The 24,001-nt window shown below is 36.8% G+C and overlaps 1 protein-coding gene across 1 annotated transcript in view; it reads left to right on the forward strand.

The window, feature by feature from the left end:
- The window catches only part of LOC150098964 (bromodomain adjacent to zinc finger domain protein 2B-like), a 632,705-nt gene that overhangs the window by 383,789 nt on the left and 224,915 nt on the right, over positions 1-24,001 (forward strand). Inside the window, exon 21 of the mRNA XM_090405782.1 lies at positions 12,908-12,982. Coding sequence (XP_090261908.1) covers positions 12,908-12,982 — 75 coding nt within the window. The remainder of the gene's footprint in view (positions 1-12,907; positions 12,983-24,001) is intronic.

Raw genomic sequence — 24,001 nt, forward strand, 5'->3', positions numbered from 1 at the left:
CAACATTACAAATGCCATCTTTAGATTCCATCATTTCCCTACTACATGGAAAACAGCCACCATCATGCCATTGAAGAACCCAGGAAAAAAATCCTCACCTTCCTGAAAGCTACAGACCCATAAGCCTGTTGTCCAGCCTCGGAAAGGTGACAGAGAAAGTGATCCTCTCAAGTTTCCAAGCAAAAACAGATAAGTTAGGAATTTTGCCTAATGAACAGTTCGGCTTCCATAAGGCCCATAGTACAGCTCAACAAGTGCACCGGCTGGTAGAAATCATTACTAAAGGTTATAACTGGAAACTCAATACAGCTGCCATCATCATCAAGGCGTTTGACAAAGTATGGCATCAAAGCCTTCTCTACAAACTGATAAAATTTAACTTGCCAATCAAGTTAATAAAAATAATACACTCTTAACTGAAAGACAGATATATGCAGGTCAGGGTCGGCAAAGCGGTTTCGACCAGACGCAGGATCTCAGCAGCCTTGCTTCAGGGATCTCTTCTGGCCCCTCTCCTGTTCTCAATCTAAGTAGCGGATATCCCTCTGAACTCCAGAACAACATTCACTGCATTATATGCAAATGATACTGCTCTGGTGGCAAGATCTCTGAGCCCAAAACTGGCAACTGGAAGACTTCAAACCAGCATACACATTTTAGAAAAGTGAATGGCAGACTGGCGGATCCAAGTTAACCCCCATAAAAGCTCAGTCATACTGTTTACTAAAAGGAGGATCCATACCATGGAGGACATTTATTTATTGGAAGTAAAGATTCCATGGCAGACTGAAGTTAAATATCTTGGAGTGATTCGTGATAGTAAACTCCTATTCAGCAAACATATAAGTTACATTACCTCGAAGACATCCAAAGTCTTAGCACAGCTCTACCCTATGATCAACAGACAAAGTAAACTGGACACGTAAACAAAATTAACAATTTACAAGATGGTAATTCTAGTAGCAAGGCTTATACGTTGGTCATACATAACTGGTAATTAGTTTACGGAATTAACAACGCATATAAAATATATTAATTAAAGGTAACTTTAATAAATAACTATCTATATTTCGGCAACGTCACGTTGCCATCTTCAGGAATATAAAGATATGGTATGTGCACGCAGGCACTAACAAAAGCAAATGAGGAAGAAAGCAAGAAACTAATATTGTTCCTAAAGTCCTAATGGTGCCCTCTGGCGGGCTAATTTGGTAGTCTTGGCAGTTGGACTGAAGTTCTCAAAATGTAAGTCTCCCAAATTTGGGGTAGTTTCATGCACCCAAATTTGTTGAGGTTAGGAACGTTTTTTTAGAGCCGCTGAAGATTCCTTGAATAATCTTTCGTATTTAAACTTGCTGCGGTGTATTATTTTTGTTTTCTTCCAACGAATTCTATGGTGGGTATCTAAGGAATGGTCTGCCAGCCCAGAGCGGCTGTACTGGTGAAACCGAATGTAGTCTTTGTGTTCTGAAATCCTGATATTTGTTGTTCTGCCTGTTTGGCCAAAGTAAGTTTGGCAAGGGACCTGGTATACACTAGGTAGGTCTAGGGAAAGTGGATGGTCTTTAGTAGAACGGATTAGGGATGCCAACTTTTTATATGGTCTGTAACAGGAAGTAAGGTCATATTTTTTGAGGATATTGGTTATTTTCTCAGAGGTGTCCTGGATGTAGGGGATGGTGATAGATTTGGTGTAATCTTTATTGTGGAGGGGATTTGTGGTTTACAGGTTTGAGTATTTTTTGGAGTTTTTTGGGATTATAGCCATTGGCTAAGAAAGTGTTGTGGATGTGGTTTAGTTCAGTAGTTAGTGCCTTGTCATCTGAGTAGATTAATTTTGCCCTGTTATATAGTGTTTTTATAACCCCATATTGTTGTGGGGGGGGGGGATTTCTGGTGAATGTATCTGCCAGTATGGGTGGGTTTTCTGTAAACAGAGAAAACCAAAGATCCACCAAGCTGGCGGGTGATTAAAGTGTCTAGGAAGGGGAGGGTGTTGTTTTCCTCTTTTTCTAAGATGAACTGGACTCTAGGGTGCTAGTTGTTTAAGTGTGTTAGGAAGGAGTGGAGTGAGTCTGAGCCATGTGGCCAAATAGTGAACACATAACGAAGCCAAATAGTGGGTTTTTGTGGGGGCGGAGTTTAAAGCTTTCTTTTCAAATGTCTCCATAAAGAAATTGGCCAAGGGTGAGGAAAGTGGTGAACCCGTGGCTGTCCCCTCTATCTGTTTGTAGAACTTTCCTTGCCAAACAAAATAGCCTGAGTTCATTGTGAACTGAAATAGGGCTGAGATATCAAGAGGAAACTTGGCTTGGATGAGCTCTGGGGTTTCTTTGAGTGGGACATTAGTGAATAGGGAGGAGACATCAAAACTGACCATTATGTCAGTGTGTTGGAGTGAGAGGTTTTCTACACTGGCTTTAAAGTGGGCTGAGTTTTTTATGTGTGATGGTGTGTTGCCAGTATAGTGTGTGAGCGTTTTGGCTAAATGTTTGGCTAATTTATATGTGGGGGAATCAATGCCATCCACTATTGGATGTAATGGCACATTTTGTTAATCACCTGCCAGCTTGATGGATCTTTGGTTTTCTCTGTATACAGAAAACCCACCCATACTGGCAGATATATTCACCAGCAATCCCACCCACCCCCTCTCACAACAATATGGGGTTATAAAAACACTATATAACAGGGCAAAATTAATCTGCTCAGATGACAAGGCCCTAACTACTGAACTAAACCACATCCACAACACTTTCTTAGCCAATTGGCTATAACCCCAAAAAAATACTCAAACCAGTAACCCTCCCCCCCTCCACAATAAAGATTATACCAAATCTATCACCATTCCCTGCATCCAGGGCACCTCTGAGAAAATAACCAATATCCTTAGAAAATATGACCTTACTTCTTGTTACAGACCATATAAAAAGTTGGCATCACTTATCCGCTCTACTAAAGACCAACCACTTTCCCTAGACCTACTTGGTGTATACCAGGTCCCTTGCCAAACTTACTTTGGCCAAACAGGCAGAACAACAAATATCAGGATTTCAGAACACAGAGACTACATCTGGTTTCACCAGTACAGTCACTCTGGGCCGGCAGACCATGCCTTAGATACCCACCATAGAATTCGTTGGAATAAAACAAAAATAATACACCGCAGCAAGTTTAAATACGAAAGATTATTCAAGGAATCTTCAGCGGCTCTAAAAAACGTTCCTAACCTCAACAAATTTGGGTGCATGAAACTACCCCAAATTTGGGAGACTTACATTTTGATAACTTCAGCCCAACTGCTAAGTCAACCAAATTAGTCCACCAGAGGGCACCATTATGACTTTAGGAACAATATTAGTTTCTTGCTTTCTTCCTCGTTTGCTTTTGTTAGTGCCTGCGTGCACATACCATATCTTTATGTTCCTGAAGATGGCAACGTGACATTGCCGAAATATAGAAGTGATTTATTAAAGTTACCTTTAATTAATATACTTTATATGCGTTGTTAATTCCATAAACTAATTACTAGTTAAGATGGTAATTCGACCGGTCATCACTTACGCATCCCCCGCATGGAGCCACACCGCGAATACAAACATTCTGAAACTTCAGAGATTACAGAATAAGTGCCTGAAGATGATTCTGGATGCCCCTTGGTTTATAAGAAACACCCAGATCCATATCGAAGTTAATATCCCTTATATCTCTTCCCTTCTCATAAATCTAGCTGAGAAGTTCTTTACTAAGACAAGCATTCATCCTAACCCATTAATCAAGGAAGCCTCAGTGTATAATGAAGTGGAAAGTTACAAATATAAAAGACCAAAGTCTATCTTAAGTTCAGCTGAACACAGCTAATTTCACTGCCCTCAATGGGCAAGCATATAGCTCACAAACACCCCATTCAAAGTTCTTTCATTACAGACAAAGGGGAATACAAAAAGCAATTTTGCTTCACCCATCTAGCCAGAAATGTTATACGTTATTCCTTGGTATCACTTCCAGGTCTGTCTCTTGCTGATGAGACCTCAATATAGGTTTTATCTTCTCCTGTTTTGAGTAAATGATTATAAAGGTCCAAAAGGTGAGATTGTTACTGAATACTACAACACCTTGTGTTTAACTCTAAGACTGCTACAACACTTTGGTATTGACTTTCTTTCCATTGAAAAAAGTAAAATTTGGTATAAAGAAATCTTTAATCTCCCTTGCTGCAAACTTCCATAGTTGGGTACTAGCAACTATGCTTTGTTTCATAACTTACTGAACTTCAAAGGATGCCCTAACAGGAGGGATCTTGCTTGGAGAATTGCATATGACTGCCTTCCAGTCAATATCATCAAATGGAGGTACTTTAACATTGGAGATCCAATCTGTGACCGATTGGAAACAGTACAACATGCATTCTACAGCTACCCTCTTGCCCCGCATATTTGAAACATATTATGTAATGTGTTGGGCATTCCATTACTTACAACAGAATAGGTTATTTTTTTGCAGTTTCTACCACTTGTCAGCAATGGGAAGAGAATTTTGATTTTTATAATTAATGGATTAAAATACCATTTATGGAAGGTTAGAAAGAAATGTGGATTTGAAACTAGCAAAACAGACATCCACTTGCTTTATAATATTATATTGTGGAAATTTTGACCAGATGGTGTAGACCATTCACATTATGCAATATTCACCAAGGGGGAGATAAAATTCTGTCTATTCTTGCTATGAAAGGGTTTTTTGTTCCATCCTCTTAATTAAATGTGATCTTATAGTCAATTGCAGGGATGACTGGAGAGCAATCCCAAGCAGAGGAGGCCAACTGAAGGTGGTTAACTGAGATAAGGCTAACCACCTGGGTATTAGTCATCTTTGTGCTTTAGTTTCAATTGGTGTTTTGGTTCATCTATATGAGATTGGTGAAAAAGGAAAATAGCCTTTGGCTATGTGATGATATAAAAGGGCTGAGGCCTTTTCTTCATCTCTCATGCTATCTATCTGTCTTTTCTTTCTACTTATAGTATCAGGGCTCTCTTGCACTCCCTGTACTAATTACTCTAGGCCTATGATGAGCATCCCTTTACTTTTTCACCTCAATATAGGTTGTATGGAAAGGGCCACTACTGGTCCTGGGTTGTGGCTGGGTTATGGGATACTAAAGCAATTGATGTGAAGTCATTATCCTCTATATACAAGTAGCCCAGTTGTGAAGTTACTTCACATTAATCAACTGTACTGTCCTCTTCTGTACAACATCAGGGATTTTTATTGACATCTTAGGGTGATCAACCCCAAACATGAGAGCAGTATTCTAAAGTTGGCGAAATTTGGGATTTATAGAGAGTAAGTAACTACTCAGAAGGAGAGTACCATCTTTCAAAAAAGGGGGGGGGGGGATGCCAAGTTTTTTGGAAGCTGAGGATGATATAGAATATGCCAGATAAGGTTTGGACTAAGAGTCAGTCTTTAGAAGAGAGATTTGATCTTGACTGTTGAGTTGAGCATTATCAAAAATAAGTGGAGAAGATCTGAGGTCTTTTTTGCGAGAAAGCAAACAAACTCTGTTTTGGAATCATTGAAGGTGACTAGGTTGTTTTCACGATAATCAAGGATCAGTGTTTGAGGCACTTATTACAGATAAAAAATTGAAGCCTGAGATGTTTGAACACTACAAGGCTTGTCATATGAGTAGGATAAGTGGAGAGTGCTATCATCAGCAAAACTATGAATAGGGTTTGTAATCAATGTGAGCAGAGTGTTTATATAAATCAGGAAGAAGGTGGGTGAAATGAGAGCTCCCTGAAAGATACCTGCATTAATAGGAAGATTTGAAGAGAACATTTGCAACCATTACTTACACTGTGTGTAATGGTGAAAGAGGTTCTGCAAGATAATTTGTTGAGAAATCCTCAGCCTCATCAAGGTAATTTCTTGAGAAGCCCTGAATGCCAAATTCTTCTATCAAATGCAGTGTCAGAGCTCCAAACCTTTCCATGGCACGAGTCCGGAGGTGTGCGATGTAGGCCTGGGGATCTCCTGTGGATTCATATTGACATAATCTATACTGGTGGTTACTAAGTAGCTGACAGTTCTCCAAGTGTTGAAGAAATTATATTGATAATCTTCTTCATTACCTCGGCCAAAACTGAAGTGAGAGAAATAGATGGATAACTTTGTGGCAGACATTTATATATACATTCCTAAAAATGACTTAATGTAAAGTCAAAATGTTGAATTTTAATAAGTTTTTAATGTTCACTGTTCAGCTGGAATGAAACAAAGAATGAGTAATCTAAGCTGATTAACCATCTTCTAAATAAATAAATTAAAAAAAAAAAAAACTGAGACAGCATCATGATCCTCAATTGCATTAAGCTAAGAAGAAGTTTGGCTCTGATGATATCCCCCACCACCACCACCACCACCATCACCACCAGATTTTTCTTGTACAGAAAAAGTGTTACAAAGAGAACACATTCCATAAGCAAGAAAAATTCTGGTAACTACCTAGAATAAAATAAAGAAGCCCCAACAGACATTATCTGAATTATTTAATCCATTAAAAATTTAATGAAATTTTCTTTAACGAATTACTACCAGCACATCCAATTAGCACCTCAAAAAGATCACAGAACATCTGATTTTCAGATTTGTCAAGCTAAAACAAGAACAACAGTGAAGATCAACAATTGCAGCCAATCAGTGGTACAAAAGATCAACATTATTAACCTGTCAAGCCATATGGAGAACTTTCACTACTCAACAAGCATCCTAAATTTTTCAGTTGTACCTCAGACTTTTGACAAATTAGATATGATTTATTGCATTGAATAAGTGATAAAATCTCTGCCTCTTAACATTTCAGAGACAGTTAGACTAGACACAAGCGGCTTATTAAAGAAAACATTGTAATACCTCCTGGGAGGTAAAAAAAAGAACAAAGGACAGCTATAAAATCAGTCATCATGAACAAGCAATTACTCATTTTGAATGCCAACAAAATGTGATAGTTTGTTAAATAGAACGGATTACTGCAAAAAATGAATTTATTGATGTCTAATACCAATTAGATAGTCATCAACTACAATCTCACAAAAAGAATCACAAACACAACCAAAAAATTATTTTGAGAGATTACTTTCTGGTCTTTTAGTAGTTTTTAAAAATTTAATAGCACTCTATTCAATGCTACCAAGACTCGGGGCTCCTCCAAATCCATTAAAATAACATGCTTTTCAGACTAGCAAAAGGACTTATACTTCTCCTATACAAATGTCCTCATCAGTGATACAATTTTCATTTTATACCAAAAATTTTGTTCATATGCTCTGCTCTGTTAACTTTGTGGCAAAAAAACTTCTATCTTCAGAAAATCCATGGGCTCACTGCTATCTTACCTTTCAGAAACTTCTTTGTGAAAACATATGAGCAGAAAGCTCTGGAATCTGCAAATTTAAAATGCAAGGTTTGACTTAGATATGTTGATGACTTATTTGTAATCCATCATTGACATATCATATTGCATTGATATCGATCACTCACTGACTGTTAAACTACATAATGTCTAAATCTAATTAATCTGTTTAGCCTTACCTCTTGTGGTAATAATAAATAAGTAAAAATCATGGCACAGTTCTCCTTTTGTAGAACAAATTTCTCCCAACCATTACAGTTCCCATATACTCCATTTGGCAAAACTGCTTCCACCTTCCAAAAGAAAGGACTGCCATGGAATCACAATTGCTCCATCCATTATGAACTTCTTTATCGAAACATTCAAACCAACAGCTCTTGATTCCACAAATGCAAACCCTAAGGCTTGGTTTAGATGTTGGCGATACATGTAATTTGACCACATTGCCATCAAACCCTGAAAACTTCCTCAGCCATTCAAACACAAGCACATACAGTTTACAACAGAAATAGAAAAATGAAACTCCTTTCTGTTCTTGGATATAATTATTACTCACCTTCCATGGATTAGATCTACCTGTTTAAGAAAGGATGTAATAAAAAAGAAAATTTATTTAATTTCTATATATTTTTGGACGACATTGTTCAAGGGCACTCCTTTCTTCTCCTTCCCCTCATTCAGGTGTATACCAGATTAAATGAACTTGTAACCATCCATAGATAGGTAAAAATGCATCCACCATGGAGAAGACTGGCCTTTCTGAACATGAACTGGAGACATTTCATAGGATTTATTGGATAGGCAAACAACACTTACATCAAATAAGAATGTGGTGTGAAAGAAAATTTAAGGAGGTGTATAATACAAACAAATTTAAACAAGTATGATGGTCTCAAAGTTTCCAAGTTTTGGTCAATACTTAAATGACCCTGATAACAATGCTCACCCTCAGAAGATTGCCCAGAGTATCAAACTACAGTAACACCTATCTCTACAAACACAAATAATGAAATTCACTTTATCTTTTGGCTACTTTGAAATGTAGACAAGTTAAATTTAATAACGAAAAATCAACAAATGATTCAAGTTTCTAAGGATTTTAAGCTAAAATATAATAACTGTAGAAATGTATCTGAAGGTATTATTCCACATAAGAGAAACAACAGATGGGATATCATTTTTTAATTGATCACTTAGTTTTTCAAAATTCTCTTCATTGGGTGAAAGATGTGAAAAACTAAAAAACAGGCAATGTATATAATGGGATTGTGATGATCTTATTAATTTGAATACCATTAATACTTCATTTTGTCTTATTTCTTATCTTCTTCTTGAGTATTCTGCAATTCAGCAGGTTCTTCTTTTAGTAGCAGAAACTTTCCTTCCACTCTCTTCTGTTCTGAGCCTTCTCTTTCAAGGTTGTGTACCTGTCTCCATTCAGCATGTCCTAACATTGTTTTCCTTACTCTTCCTCTGGGTCTTTTTCCTTCTATTTTTCCTTCGAATGCATCTCTCATGATTCCATTCCCTCTCAAAATATGTCCAGTCCAGTTTCCCTTGCTTCTTTTTATCCTCCTTAACAGACTTCTTTCTTTTACTCTTTTTAAGACTTCTTCATTAGTTATTTTATCTATCCATTTGATTTTTCCATCTTTCTCCAAATCCACATTTCAAAGCTTTCCAAAATGTTAATTTCTTCTTTCTTCAATGTCCAAGTTTCAGCTTCATAGAGGGCAACACATAACATTTTATTAGTATTTTCTTTAGGTTTCTATCCATTTTACTTCTGAATAAATTCCATTTTCTATTAAAGGCATCTCTTCTTATCACTATTCTTGCCTTTATGTCACTTTTACATCTTCCATCACTACTAATAACACTTCCTAGAATGTCTTTACACGATTCAATTTTTCCCGATATCCATATTTGCCTCTTTCCTTGCTATTTTTATTACATTTGTTTTTCTGATGTTAATTTTCATTCCATTATTCCTTATACACACATACAAAAAAAAAACTTTTCTTAATTTTGACAAGAAGTTAATGTTGTTAAAATGGACAATGTTAACAAGATGACTTTTTCCGGTAGATTGAACTCTAGCCTCTGATCTTTCTAGACATAAACATGTTACAAATATCTTAGACACTTCTCAGTTTCTAAGAAATTAAGTTTTCTCTTTTGGTCAAGGTTCTTTCTCTACCTCTGAGTAGCTGTTTAATCTACAAGTTACTAATTCATCCAACTATTGAATGCTGTTCTCACTTTTGGAGTTGTGCTCTAAATATCCTTGATTTAGTTGCAGAACAGGTGGATTAATGATTACTCTTTCTCCACTTTAGTTTATATTGCTTGCATTTTCCACAAATATTACTATGCTTACTATTCATCAGGATCTGGGTTCAATTCTCATCCAAGATGTGAGGAACCTTTATCTAGTCACTTTCAACTAAAGGTGAATTAGTCGGTCTCATATGGAGGTAGGGTTTTTTTTTTTTGCCCCCCAGAAAAAGCAAACTGGCCCCGTGAACACATACAGCTACAGGCATAGGGCCAACCACCTTATCCTCGAGACGGTCGCAGTTGCGAAGTCCACAGCTAAAGAACATGGTTTGTGAAAAGTTTATGACAAGACTATTTATCAGAATTGGTATAATTTATTCCTAATAATGTTTTAGAGTATAAACAACACCAAGAGAAGATAAAAAAATATTTATTAAACTCGCTAACATTTTGCTGGTTTTCTAACCCACATCATCAGAGCACAGTTATAACTGCGATAAGCACACAGCACTAAACTTCATAATTGAGGAAAACATTTAAATTATAACTGACAACAGAATTAACATCCTTACTTGGAACCCTCTATGGGTCGGATAGCGAAAAAGCTAATTCACAGAAGTCAGGTCCCAGATCTTAATCAGAAATTAATGCAACTATACTTATTGAGGTTGGGAGAGGCTTCATAGCTGATGCTGATTTTAAAAGTAGTCTCAGACCTAAAGTGACTTCTATGTAATAAAGATTTTTTCCTCCCCTATTCCTATAGTCTATAAACAAGTATCCAAAGCACCTCTGCAAATCCTGACTTGTTATATAGATGATCATGCATGATGTAATATAACATTTATATGATGTAACAGATGATGTAATTTATATGTTATTCGAGGAGAATCCACCACTCTCTCCAAAGTAGGCCAAACTACAGGCATAAGGAACTTTATGCACTCTGGGATGTTCAAGAGGATGCCATTGATCTTCAGGAGAATATGAAGATAGTTAGCTGAATGAAAGGTTTGAAGTAGTATGGAGATCATATTCGAACAGAACTCTGGCTTTTTTTTTTTTTTTTTTTGGTGTTTTCTTAACATACGGAATGGAAATAGTTTTGCTGTGAGGATGGGGGTACTTGCAGTATTTTATATGGGCTGTAGCATTTGGCTAAAGAAGTATTGCAAAATGTACCCGAGGTCAGTTTCATTTGAACAAATAACCTTGGCTTGGTGAATAAATGTTTTGAGGATGCCATACTGTTGGGCAGAGTAGTTGTGCGATTGTTTATGTAAATGCCTTCTTGTTTTAGTGGGTTTTCTGTAAATGGAGGTGTGTGTGTGTGTGTGTGTGTGTGTGTGTGTGTGTGTGTGTGTGTGTGTGTGTGTGTGTGTGTGTGTGTGTGTTTAAATTTATTTATTTTTTGTAATTAATCTAGTTAGCTAAATAAATTTAGTTAGTCAATTATTATCTCTAGAGGTGTATTCTACACATCAACATAATGAATTTAAATTAGAATATATTTAGTGGGAAAGTTAGTAACTAATAGTCTAAAGGTGTAAAATAATATTTTACGAGAGTCGTTTGAAAAGTTTAGTAAATTTTCAATAGACAGTGACATAATTCATTCATTCATACCAGTGTCGGCACATATCATCTTTTTCATGACCCCTGGCAAAATTTTAGCCACTTGTGACGTGTAGTTCACGTTTGGCAAACATTTAAAATGACCACGTTTGCATTTTTCATAAAAATGGAGAAAAAAATGTGTTTCATGCAGTGATAAAAACACTTTTATTTGAAAAAGTGGATAGTCGTGCAGATCAAAGCCGACTTGGATGCAGTTCATGGGGACTCTGTACCAGCATTACACTATTTATTTTTGGATAAATGAGTTTAAACATGGTCGTAAGTCCATCGAAGATGAAGCGTGCTCTGGACACCTGACTGAGGTCACTACGAAGGAAACGATTGACAAAATCCATAGTATCGTTACGGAAGGCTGCTGAGCGAAAGTGCATGAGATTGCTGAGATTATAGGCATCTCAGCTGAACGGGTGTATAATATCCTGCATGAAAAATTGCACATGAAAAAGCTGTGTGCGCGATGGGTGCTGCGATTATTGACTGTCGATCACAAAACCTGCAAAAAGACATTTCGATGCAGCGTTTGGCAATGTTTAATTGCAATTCATAGGATTTTTTGTGTCAATTTGTGACTGTAAATGAAACTTGGATCCACTATTACACACCTGAATCCCAGCAGCAGTCAAAACAGTGGACAGTGCCTGGTGAAGGAGCACCGAAAAAAGCAAAGACCGTTTTGTCAGCTGGGAATATGATGGCCACTGTTTTTTGGGATTCCCAAGGAATTAGCATGATAGACTATTTGGAAAAGGGTAAGACAATAACAGGAGTCTATTATGTGTCATTGTTGGACCGTTTAAAAGAAGAACTGAAGAAAAAATGGACAAGATTAGCTCCCAAAAAGTGCTCTTTCATCAAGACAATCCACAGTCCCACACATCGGCTGTCGCAATACCAAAATTGCACAAATTGAGGTTCGAATTGGTTCCACATCCACCATATTCTCTGGACTTCACCTCATGTGACTTCTTGTTCCCAAACTTTAAAATTTGGCTCAGTAGGAAAAAATTTTTCTTCAAATGAGGATGTCATCAAGCTGTCAATGAGTATTTTGCACAATTTGACAAATCCTACTTTTTAGATGGGATGAAAAAATTGGAAACTCACTGGGCCAAATGCGTAGATCTTGATGGAGACTATGTTGAGAAATAAAGGTGATTTTTTTCAAATAAAAAACGTGTTTATTTTTTTTACCAAACTTTTCAAACAATCCTCGTACACCTTTAAAATTTTTGGACTGATGCACAAGCAATATTTTACAAATTACATTGTGCATCAGTCAAAAAAAAAATAGCTTTCAGTTTAGTTCCAGTGAATTATTAAGGAAGGACAGTTTTGAGATGCTCAGTTCAAATAAGGTAAAAATAAGAAAATTCTCTTATTTATTAATAACATATAATTCAGAAATTAAATGTAAAAGAGTATCTGTAATTTCAAATTCCCAACTAGATAATTTTTGTGTCATTTCACTGGTATTTATAATTTATATTATTAATATGTTTATTTTTTTATTATTTATTTATCTTTTTGCAAAGAGCACTAAAATAGGATTCTTTTTTGCATTTATTCATTTTCTAGACAAATTGACAACAGCATTGAAACTGTAAACATATTACGTAAGGATAAGTGGATTGTAGAAGGAGATCTTAGAAAGTGAGTAATCTTATGATTCAATACTAACATTTTCTATATTCAGTGTTTTAATGTCTTTTTAATGAGTATAAGAATTTAAAACTTCAAATAATCAAAATTTGGAAACTTCTTAGAGTTTTTTATAGTGTTATATAACATATTTTAAAGAACAATATTTAAAAAAAAAATTCAAAGCTACTTATTTTATAAATTTTATTAGATATTTTGCAGTATTTTCACTTTAACAGGATATTTAACTTTAAAATGAAATTATTTTTTTGGCAAATGCGATACTTGTGCATTTTTCAACAACCCCCAAGAAAAACTTGTTTTCAGGTACTGATATGTGTCCTCATAGGATTTACGGAATATTATGATAGTACCATACAGGGCTGCTGTGAGAAATGTTTGGGCCCGTGACAAGTCTGTGGTACGGGCCCTACTTAAAAAAGTGCATCACTTTTGTTTAATAAAGAAAGTCATACAAAACATTTATTTAAAAAAAGTGTACAATAAATTCAAAATTCGATACATTACATACCATACAAAATACAAACATTAAATGAAAAGAGAATTTTAAAATTTTTATTGCCTTATCCACTTCCTCACTTTATGGTTAGCGAAATATTTATTTAAAAACAAGTTTAAATGGGAACATTACTGTGAACAATTACTAGCTAGTGCTAGTGTGGATCGCTATAACTACAGCGATCTGCACCGGGAGAATCAGTGTCTTTAGGACACTGAGTAAGCTAAAGAGCATAGCCGTCTAAAACAAAACACAGTATCATTCTTGATATGCCATTATCCTTTATCATTGGTGTATTATTACGAGAATTAAAATCATGTATCATAAACACAGTTATGTGACACGTCGGGGCCCGACGGTTGGACCCGTGACAAAAGTCTAGGATATCAAGTCTCTCGGCAGCCCTGGTACCATATACTGTTAACAAACAGTTAACCAACTTTTAATTAATTATCATCATTAGTTTCCTGATTGTACTCTCAAGGGGTATTCAGGCGATTATGAGAACACTACATGATTAAGTTTACATTATTATTAATCTCCTATCCACAATTTTCCTCCAATTAGTCTATTACTTGTCAGCACTCGAATATTGTTATATCTAACATTTTGTCAGAACAGCTTCTAAAGCTGTGCTGACTAATCAATCCACCTGATGTCAAGTTCCTTTCTAATATCTTCATTTTTAATATGATTCTGCCATTGATGCCACCTGTTCACCTCTTTAAATTTTCTCAAAACCTTCATATCTGTCTCTAGTCTTAATTAATTATTAAGCCTATATATTCATATTGGCTACCAGGGCAGTTTCTTGGGTACAAAGAGTGTCATATGAAGGTAGTAGGGTTTCCACCTTCTAGAAAGTTCTGTTTTTCATTCCACAAACCAGGCAAATGGACCTCACTGCATTATTTGTTATTGCTGTAATTGAAAACAGCAACAGACAATAAGGAATAAAATATGAATATCAGCTTTCCTATTGACTATAATCATGTAGTCCCAACTGATACCCTCTGTGGGTGAAGGTAGGGGATCTCAGTTGTTCATCTGACATTCTCATGATAACATTCTTCAGGGATTTTGTTGGGAGTGAGGTAGCCTTATTTATTTAGATTAAGAGACTATCTTAGAGCTGTGACATATTCCTAAAACAATCTTTTCTCAGATTAACATATCTCCATCTATATAGCAGAGAGGTTTTTCTCCAGTCATCATTGAGAAAAATATCTGAAGCCAATTAGCTGTGCCATTGGATACATTTTCTCTGCTATTCTAATCAGATATGGGCTGTTCTTCCAGTTGTATCAAAGTTAATTGCCCAATGGCAATATTCCTGGCAGAAAGCATTGACAAACAAATTGCACGAGATTAAGCTTGAAATTAAGCATTATTGGCAGTCTGGTCAACATAGGAACAGAAGAGAGGAGTTTGTTCTTTCTAGGCTCTGCATAGGTCACAGTCATCTCACACATTCTTATTTAATGTGGGCTGATAACACACCTATGTGAGAAGACAAACACCAGAGTTTGTCTGGTGGAGTGTGAGCACCTCACACGAGAGAGAGAGAGAAATGACATTTTTACTTATCTGGATGAGCCTTATACACTCAGGTACTCAGGTGTTATCAGACATGTATCAAATGTTATCAGGTCATGGACAAATTGCATGACGTTTTTAAATTTTTACAAAACATTAATTTATTCAAAGACATTTGATTATAAATTTGTTTTTATGTAGATACTGCATTGTACTTATTAAATCTATACATATATTTTATTTACTCATTTATATTCTTATTACTTTGTACATATATTATTATATTATTCACTAAATTATCTCCTTATAACTATTTATTTGTTTATCTATCAATCAACACTGTGTATACTGCTGCAACCTGTGTTCTGTATAATATGACCTTTGCTGTCCTTGTGCCATACAACTGCAAATCAATCAATCTCCAGTTGTATCTAAGAGTGCCAGGAGAGTCTTTTGGTGAGAGAAGGCCTGGAGAAAGTTTGAATATTATGCTTTTTCCAAGGTGCACCAAATGTAAGAGATGTTTTTGTGATCTGGATTTAGGGCAAGTTATATTTGCAAAAAGAACAACATTGTGTTTGCTTAATTTGTAGAGGGAAATTGTAAAATTTAATGTTGGCTGCGGCGTTGTAAAATTTATTATTAGTTGTAAAAATATTTAAGATGTTATATATTTAAGAGGTTCTTCTGATTGCATCTATCATTAATATTCTATCATCAACTTTATATTGCTATGAACCACCCCTTTTATTCCTTTTACACGTGCACTTTAGGTCTAACTTATTTCTTCTACTTTATTCAAATAAAACTGTAATCTGCTTAATGTAGACCTCGTTATATAATCCTTTATAATCTTCTTTATGTCCACACTGCTCGTGAATGACCTTTGTTATTAGTCTATCCACGATAAACCGGTTACCAACTCTCAAACTATGCAATTTAGAAAAATTTGTTTAATGACTGCGCCATTCTAAATTATATATATAGCTGGCGTATTTAAGTATGGAACATATACAAGATCAAATTAACATACACAATCCTTTGTAACTAGATGTAGCAATTCTTAATTAAACAGGCTCGCAGGTTCACTCATTTTTTTGGAGACAGTGCATTGGCAATTAGATCAGGCAAGATAATTACACAAACAAATAGGAGACATTAACTCTCTAAGGCCTAATATATACACAGTAGGCAAAATATGCGACTGAACATTATCCACACACTTAGTTAACCATGTCACAATGTTTAGATATCTAATTTAGACATGTGGGTTCTTATGTTACACTTAGCTAACCTATATATGTAGTGAACTTTATTCACTACGTATATAGGTTAACATCCGTTTTCCCTTTCATTACTGCAACTTATTAACTAAACTAAATACTAACAATTTCTTGTAAGCGCATATATAATTCTCAGTTATAAGCTTTTAAGACATTAACAAAAGTCTGCTTAATTACATTTACTTTTACAAACACAGCTCAATCGATTTGAATAAATTTCATCTAATTTAGCTTGATGTTTTGTCTTCTTCTGGGTACTGGCTGTTGCCTGGACAATCCTTGGTGTTCTGCTGTAGAAGTTTTCTGGGAAAGCTTGGGTTGATTTTTCTGTTGGAAACTAGAATGGAACAGCCGAAGTCACTGCAATTTCTAATGGGTAACTACACTTTCGTATCACGTCCACAGGAAACTCATCAAAAATTACGCCATCTCCCCTCACATGCGGTCACATACCTGGAGACGAAAAAATCCGACAGCCTAGAGCCCATTTATATAGTCGCTAATCCTTTTTTCTTCTGATGTTGTTTCCAGAATTACCCACAAGCACGATGATGTCACTTTGGCTCCCTCTGTTCTTGGAGGCATATTGCTATATTCACATGACCTTGCAAACTTTTGTTTATACTTAGTCATCACTATAAACAGGATTAGTCCCTTACTTTCCGTTTTACATATGCTTCAATATACATTAAATTATGCATTTTAACAGTAGAGGTATAACATTCATTTTAATACGTTATATTTTCTATATGTTTGGGGAACTTCTCTAAAATCGATCTCGATGCGAAAGATGATTGATGGAGCTGTTTATCATGGAGACATTTTAAGAAGCCTCTTCCCCCACAACATCACTTCTCTGTTCCATCATTGTTTAAAATCCAACTTTTTCCTATGGAATAAAACTATTTATCAACAATTATCTCAGGCCTTGCAATGGGAAGCCCTCTTTCACCACCTTGTGCGGATCTCTTCATGGAGAAATTAGAGAGTAAAATTTTATCTCATCTAGACCCTAAACCTGCAGCGTGGTGTAGATATGTGGATGACATTTTTATTGTTTGGAAAAACACTGAAAAGGATCTGTTCAAGTTTCTAAGCAAGATCAACTCTTTGTACTACAAAATTAAATTCACTTAGAACTTGAGAAAGAAACCCAATTACATTTCTGGATATTTTAATTAAGAATCAAACAGATGGACGCATCAGCCTTACAGTATATCGCAAACCCAGGGGCGCGCCAGTAATGTATGGTGCCTGTGTTCAAAACTTTAGTTGGTGCCCCTATTCCCCCCCCCCCCTCCAATAAAAAAATCATTTTAAAAAAACTTTCTTTTTTTTTTTTTTTTAAAGTATTGCCTCCTCTTTGGTGCCTGTGTGCATCGCACACATTGCACTTCACTTCTTCACACCACATTTCTCAGAAACTTAGCATTGTACCCATGCTACAAAATAGAACCTCTCTCATACGACAGATGATAAAGACCTCAAAGATGAACTTTCCCTGATATCAAATAACCTTACAAAGAATGGTTATCCTAGAAAATTGATCCACAAGATACTTTTATGTGACCCCCCACAAAGACAGCCTGAAGATATACATTATATTTCCACTATCGTATTTGAGGATAATCTTCTTCTTCTTCTGCAGCTTCTCCCACTTAAGTGGGATAACTGTTGATGATGAGTCTCCTCCACATCCTCCTGTCTTGGGCTGTCACCACATCCACGTTCTTCATCCTCAAGTCCTCTTCTACCAGCTCCCTCCATCTCTTCTTTGGCCACCACGCTTCCTCCTTCCTTACACATCCATCTGCATGACCCTTCTTCCCACATATTCGTCCTCCCTCCTCATCACATGACCGAAGCATCTCAACCTTGCCTCCTGTATCTTCGCTCCTAAGTTCGTAACTTTCACTATTCCCCTCACAGTCATTTCTCAGATGATCCTCTCTGGTCACACCACACATCCACCTAAGCATTCTCATCTCTGCTACTTCCATCCTGCTGATGTTATTTTTCCTCAGGGCCACAGTTTCTATAGTATACGTCATAGCTGGCCTCACTACTGTCCTATAGATTTTGCCTTTCAGATTGATCGGCACCCTCTTATCGCATAACACTCCAGCCATCTCCCTCCAGTTCCTCCAACCCGCTTGTATCCTGCATCCCACTTCCTTCTCAGCTCCTCCATCTTCTTCCACTGTTGAACCTAAGTATCTAAAGTCCTTCACCTTCCTGGTGACATTTCCTTCCAGCTCCAGATCTGTCTCCTGGCCTCTGCTCACTGTGCAACACATATACTCTGTCATAATTCTGCTCAGTCTCATACCTCTCTCTTCCATTACTTTTCTCCATCTTTCCAGTTTAGTTCCTGCTTCTTCTCTTGAATCTGCACACAGCAAGATGTCATCTGCATATGACATTGTCCAAGGCACGCGCATCTTCTTTCACCTCCTCCGTCACCACCTCCATCACAATGTTAAACAGAAATGGACTTAATGCTGACCCTTGATGCAAGCCAACTGTTACTTGAAAACTTTCTCTCTGTCCTAGACAGGTCCGAACACCTTGTCTTCACATTTCTGTACATCTCCCGCACCAACCTGACATATTTCTTCGGAACCTTCTTCTCCCTCAGACATCTCCAGACTTCTTGCCTTGGCACTCTATCGTATACTTTCTCCAGATGAATAAATGCCAGATGCAGCTCCCGTTGTTTCTCTCGAAACGTGTCCATCATCTGCCGTAACCCAAAGATAGCATCTGTTGTTGATCTACCAGGCATGAAGCCAAATTGTTCCTTTGCAATCTCCACCTCCTTCCTCAATCTTCCATCAAGAACCCTTTCTAGGATTTTAATTGTATGGGACATCAACTTTATATCTCTGTAATTTTTACAGTCTTGTGCATCCCCTTTACCCTTGTAGATGGGGACAAGAGTACTCTCCCTCCATTCCTCGGGTATATTTTCCTGTTCGCAAACTTTCATGAACAGGTCCCACAGCAGGTCAATTCCATCCCCCCCCCCAATGCCTTCCATGCCTCCACTGTCGGGACCCACCAATTTTCCATTCCTCATCCTCTTCATGGCCTCCGTCACTTCCACTCTACTGATGTTCTGCACCATCCCCTCAGAAGGCTGCCCATCTTCTCCCATGGCCTTTGCCTGTGCAACAACTCTCTTGGCTTCTTGCTTTCTCTCTCTGTACACCTCTCTGTCCTCTTCCACTCTTGACTCATCCCACTTCTGCTTTGCCTTCATCTTAGCTGTCGCTGCCACTTGTACACTATTATTCCACCACCAACCCTCCTTCTGCTCTCTAATCTTTCCAGATGTCTCACCAAGCACTTCGATTGCACAGTTCAGGATTACTTTTGAATTATGTTTCCACCAATCTTGTACACTTTCCAGTCCATCCGAAATCCTCTCTAACACCCACTCCCTAAAACGATTCCTCGCACTCTCTTCTTTTAAGCGAAACCTCTTAATTGTCTTCATTCCATGGCTTCCAGAGGTTCTTATCTTCAATCTTATTTTAAAGTCTGCGCACAGCAGTCGGTATTGCTGTGCCACTTGATCTTTTGGAATTACTTTACAATTTGTCACAACATTAAGATGTTTTATTCTAGTCAAAATGTAGTCAATTTGTGAACTGTTGTTACCACTCCTAAATGTTATCAAATGTTCTTTCCTCTTGTAGGAAAACATTGCCAGATCAAACGCTACTGCAAAGTCCACAACCCTCTCTCCTTCCTGGTTCATCATTCCCACTCCATGGCCACCATGCACCTTTTCGCAGTCTCTATTCTGTCTCCCTATGTGTCCGTTCAAGTCTCCTCCAACAATCACCATCTCGTTTTCTTCCAGTTCCCTCATTTCTTCATCTAACACGTTCCAGAACTCATCTCCTCCTCTGCTGTACAGCCAACTTGCGGAGCATATACACATAATACAACCACCTGCTCTTCTCCAAGACCCAATTTCATTCGCATGATCCTGTCGTTCCTTCTACCTACTTCCAGTACTTCGCCCTTCATTCTGCCACACACCACAATTCCTAGGAGACGTGAACAGTAATAGAGAAGACAAATCGGGGTTGTCCTTTCATTTCTCTGGGACAAACCATACCATAGAATGGGACAAAAGCTCCATGCCCTACTTAGAGGAGGATTTCCACTCCCGAATGATAAAAGAAGCTGCTACAGTTATTCATTCAAAACAATATATGAGGACAGTTTCCAATAAGATTGCCAGACTCCTCAAGCCACATGGAATACGAGTGGCTTTTAAACCTTCAAAGGCCATCCGCCAATTCTTAAGATTTCCAAAAGACAGTCATCCTTTTTACAAATATGCCGGAGTCTACAACATCCCCTTCTCGTGTGGCTTGAACTATATTGGCCAGACTTCTAGAAGTTTGAAATCGGGAAAAAGGAACACATAGGAGACGTGAACAGTAATAGAGAAGACAAATCGGGGTTAGCCTTTCATTTCTCTAGGAAAAACCATACCATAGAATGGGACAAAAGCTCCATGCCCTACTTAGAGGAGGATTTCCACTCCTGAATGATAAAAGAAGCCGCAACAGTTATTCGTTCAAAACAAAACCTAAATAGAAACTAAGGATTAATTCTGCCTGAGATCTGGAAGACCATTAGATCTTTAAACTTGCCAGAATTAAATATTGCTACAAATTATAGAACATTCCTACATAACAACAACTGAGATCATACATGCTCTATGTGTGCGATGTACGCATTCTGTTTTTTGTAAAAATGCAATTATATTTGGTTCATTTACAGTTTTAGTGTTTAGGTTGTCTTACATCTATATATCTTTTACCCTGATGAAGCCAACAGCTATAGTTGACGAAACTAGTTGGTATAATTTAGTTTGAAATAAATTCTGACCTATAAACCCAAATAGAAGTCAATCTTTCTTAGAGGGATTATTCCTTCAAATGAGAGTTTTATTACTACTAGAGCTCTCTACCCATCATGGAGCTACACGTGGATGCTCACTATATGAAAATTATAGTTCACATCCAGTATTCAGAATGACTGCTCTTGGAAGCTACCCCACAGATGTGATACCAGAACCAAGAAAGCTTTGAATCATATCCCTATATCACAGGGAAAGAGACTTACTGTGACACCACTGTTATTTCCGTGACAACCCATCTTGCTGAAGCAGGAGCCAAAACTATGCTTCCACACCACTAGTATTCCTACTTTCCAAGTGTCGAAGGGGTGTATGACACAACAGACATTGTGACAAGGCATTGGATCCCAGTGTAAGTGGCACAGAAAATAAGATAGTAAAAAAAGACTCAGGAGAAGTACAGCAGAGAATATGGGGAAGAAAAGAACAGAAATAGTGAACAATGGAAACAGCCAGTACCATCAATGGACAGTCTACTCCTTGATGAACAGGTGCCCATAATCATCTTTCGCATCATTATCCCTCCTAATTGCATGGTCATATTAAAACTTTGGCAAATAAAACTGGAATAATCTGTTCAAATCATATTGCACACCGAAATGCCAAATGGAATGGAGAATGTCCAGTATACTCACGGCTTGTGCCAAATATGTAAGAAATTCAAAAGATCAAGAAAGTAAACACCAAGCATTCCATAGTGGGGGCAATGATAAATATACCACAGAAACATCGTGTGGAAAACAGTTTACACTCAGAGAGCAGCAGTAAAAATATCTTATTTTCATTCGCATGCATATTTACATTGCCATGGTTATTAGCATCAGCTGTCCTGCCTTCTCACTGGAGTGAATCCAATGAAAATGAAATATGGCCTCTCACTCCTGAAAACACCAAAAATTATACTTGTCGACATGAATTGTTTATTAAAAAACAAAAAAGTCATGAATAGAACCAATATACTGGAAAAAAGCTTCCAGACCTACTAATAGATAGAATAGATACCTTTTGCACTGTGAAAAGTCCAAAATTATTAAAATATTTAGTATCCTTTTCATTCCTGAATATTACTTCCTGAGGAAAAAGAGACAGACACTGGATGCCTACAGTTCTCTCCAAAAGAAGAAGTGCAAAACCTCATAAAATCAAAACCTCACAAAAGTGAAAGCCAGATGGATAGGCCAAAGAAAAATATTTAACACCTTTCTGCAGTGGAATAGTTGCAGATTCTGTCAAAAAGCCAGCATGCTTTTAACTGCAATAGACTTTTGAAACCAGGTGAGGATCCTTCTTAGGAGCATATCACTATCCTCTGTACAGGATAGAGGATGGATCTGCTCATGGAGCAGTCACCATCCTCATGGACAACTCTCCATTCTAGAAAAGTTCTAGAAACTATAACTAACAGAATCAGGTTTCCGTCCACTTAGTAGTAGAACCTCTTACTATGTTGAAGAAAGTTTGTTCATTTGGTTATAAATTAAAAAATGTCAAGAAATTATATCTTGTTTAATCCTTTATCGAAGTATAAGCAAACAAAGTTTACAGTGAAGTTTCTTAACGACTGGTCTTGTGTATTGAGACTAATGACTTCACGTTAATTGCCTTCGTATAACATAATGTAAAGCTTGCATCCTTTTGGGTGTTTTATGTATAATACTATGCATTATGGGAAGGACGACTATCTAGAGTGGATGGATACTAAGTTTGAAGTAATGCAGAAGTCACATATATATATATATATATATATATGTTACCGCTAAAGCTCGAAAGCCGTTAAAATGCACATTACCTAGCTAATCTGCAGATTAACTGATTTGCTCCGTTAACGTGCGGAATCAAGAGTTTTCCGCATTTTACCTAGGTAATGTGCACATTAACGGCTTCCCTATCGTTAAAGTTCAAAAGTTTGTTTCTCTCATTTCCTTTCCCTACTCCTTCCCCCCTCTCCCTCACTTTTAGTTTGTTTCGCCAGTGTCATATGTTTTGCAAATTCATTTCCTTAATTGTAATAATATTTTAAACCGTTTGATTCTTTGTATTATAGTTTTTTAATTGATTGATGATTGATTCTATCAACTAATTTGTTGATTGTTTGATTGTATTAACTTGATTCTTCAGATATCGAAAAATAAATAAATAACATTATGTTAATTTAAGCGTACAGAAATGTTGCTGTTGTTCCAGCAAAGATCTTATTTTCACTTTAACGAGTGTGTAGTAGGTAATGTGCAGATTATCTGGGTAATTTGCAGATTACCTAGGTAATTTGAGAAATGAAACAATTTTCGGCACTTTAACAGATCGCCCTAGTTAATCTGCACAATACCTAGATAATCTGTAGAATTGCTGATTTCTGCACTTTAGCGGTAACATATATATATACAAGTAGAAAAATGGTATAACACCTTATTATTAACATACTCTGGAATGGAGCTAGTCGTTGAAAGTTTCGAAACTTCAATGATTATAAGGCAAATTAAAAATGTCAAAACATTATATTCTGTTTAATCCTTTATCCAAGTGTAATTAAACAAAGATTGCATGTAAAGTTTCTTAATGACTAGTCTACTTGTATATAAAAGCTAATGACTTCACCACAGGGTGCACATGCACCCTGTATAATGTGTATGTAATGCTAGTATTATGGAAAGGGCCGTGGAATGGACTAATCATGAAGAAACTTCATGTGCAAACTTTGTTAGCCTACACTTGGATAAAAGATGAAACCAGAATATAATTTCTGGTATTTT

The sequence above is a fragment of the Typopeltis vanoorti genome, chromosome 15 (assembly GCF_054136105.1).
Source record: "Typopeltis vanoorti isolate ZY-2024b chromosome 15, IOZ_Tvanoo_1.0, whole genome shotgun sequence".
NCBI lineage: Eukaryota > Metazoa > Arthropoda > Arachnida > Uropygi > Thelyphonidae > Typopeltis > Typopeltis vanoorti.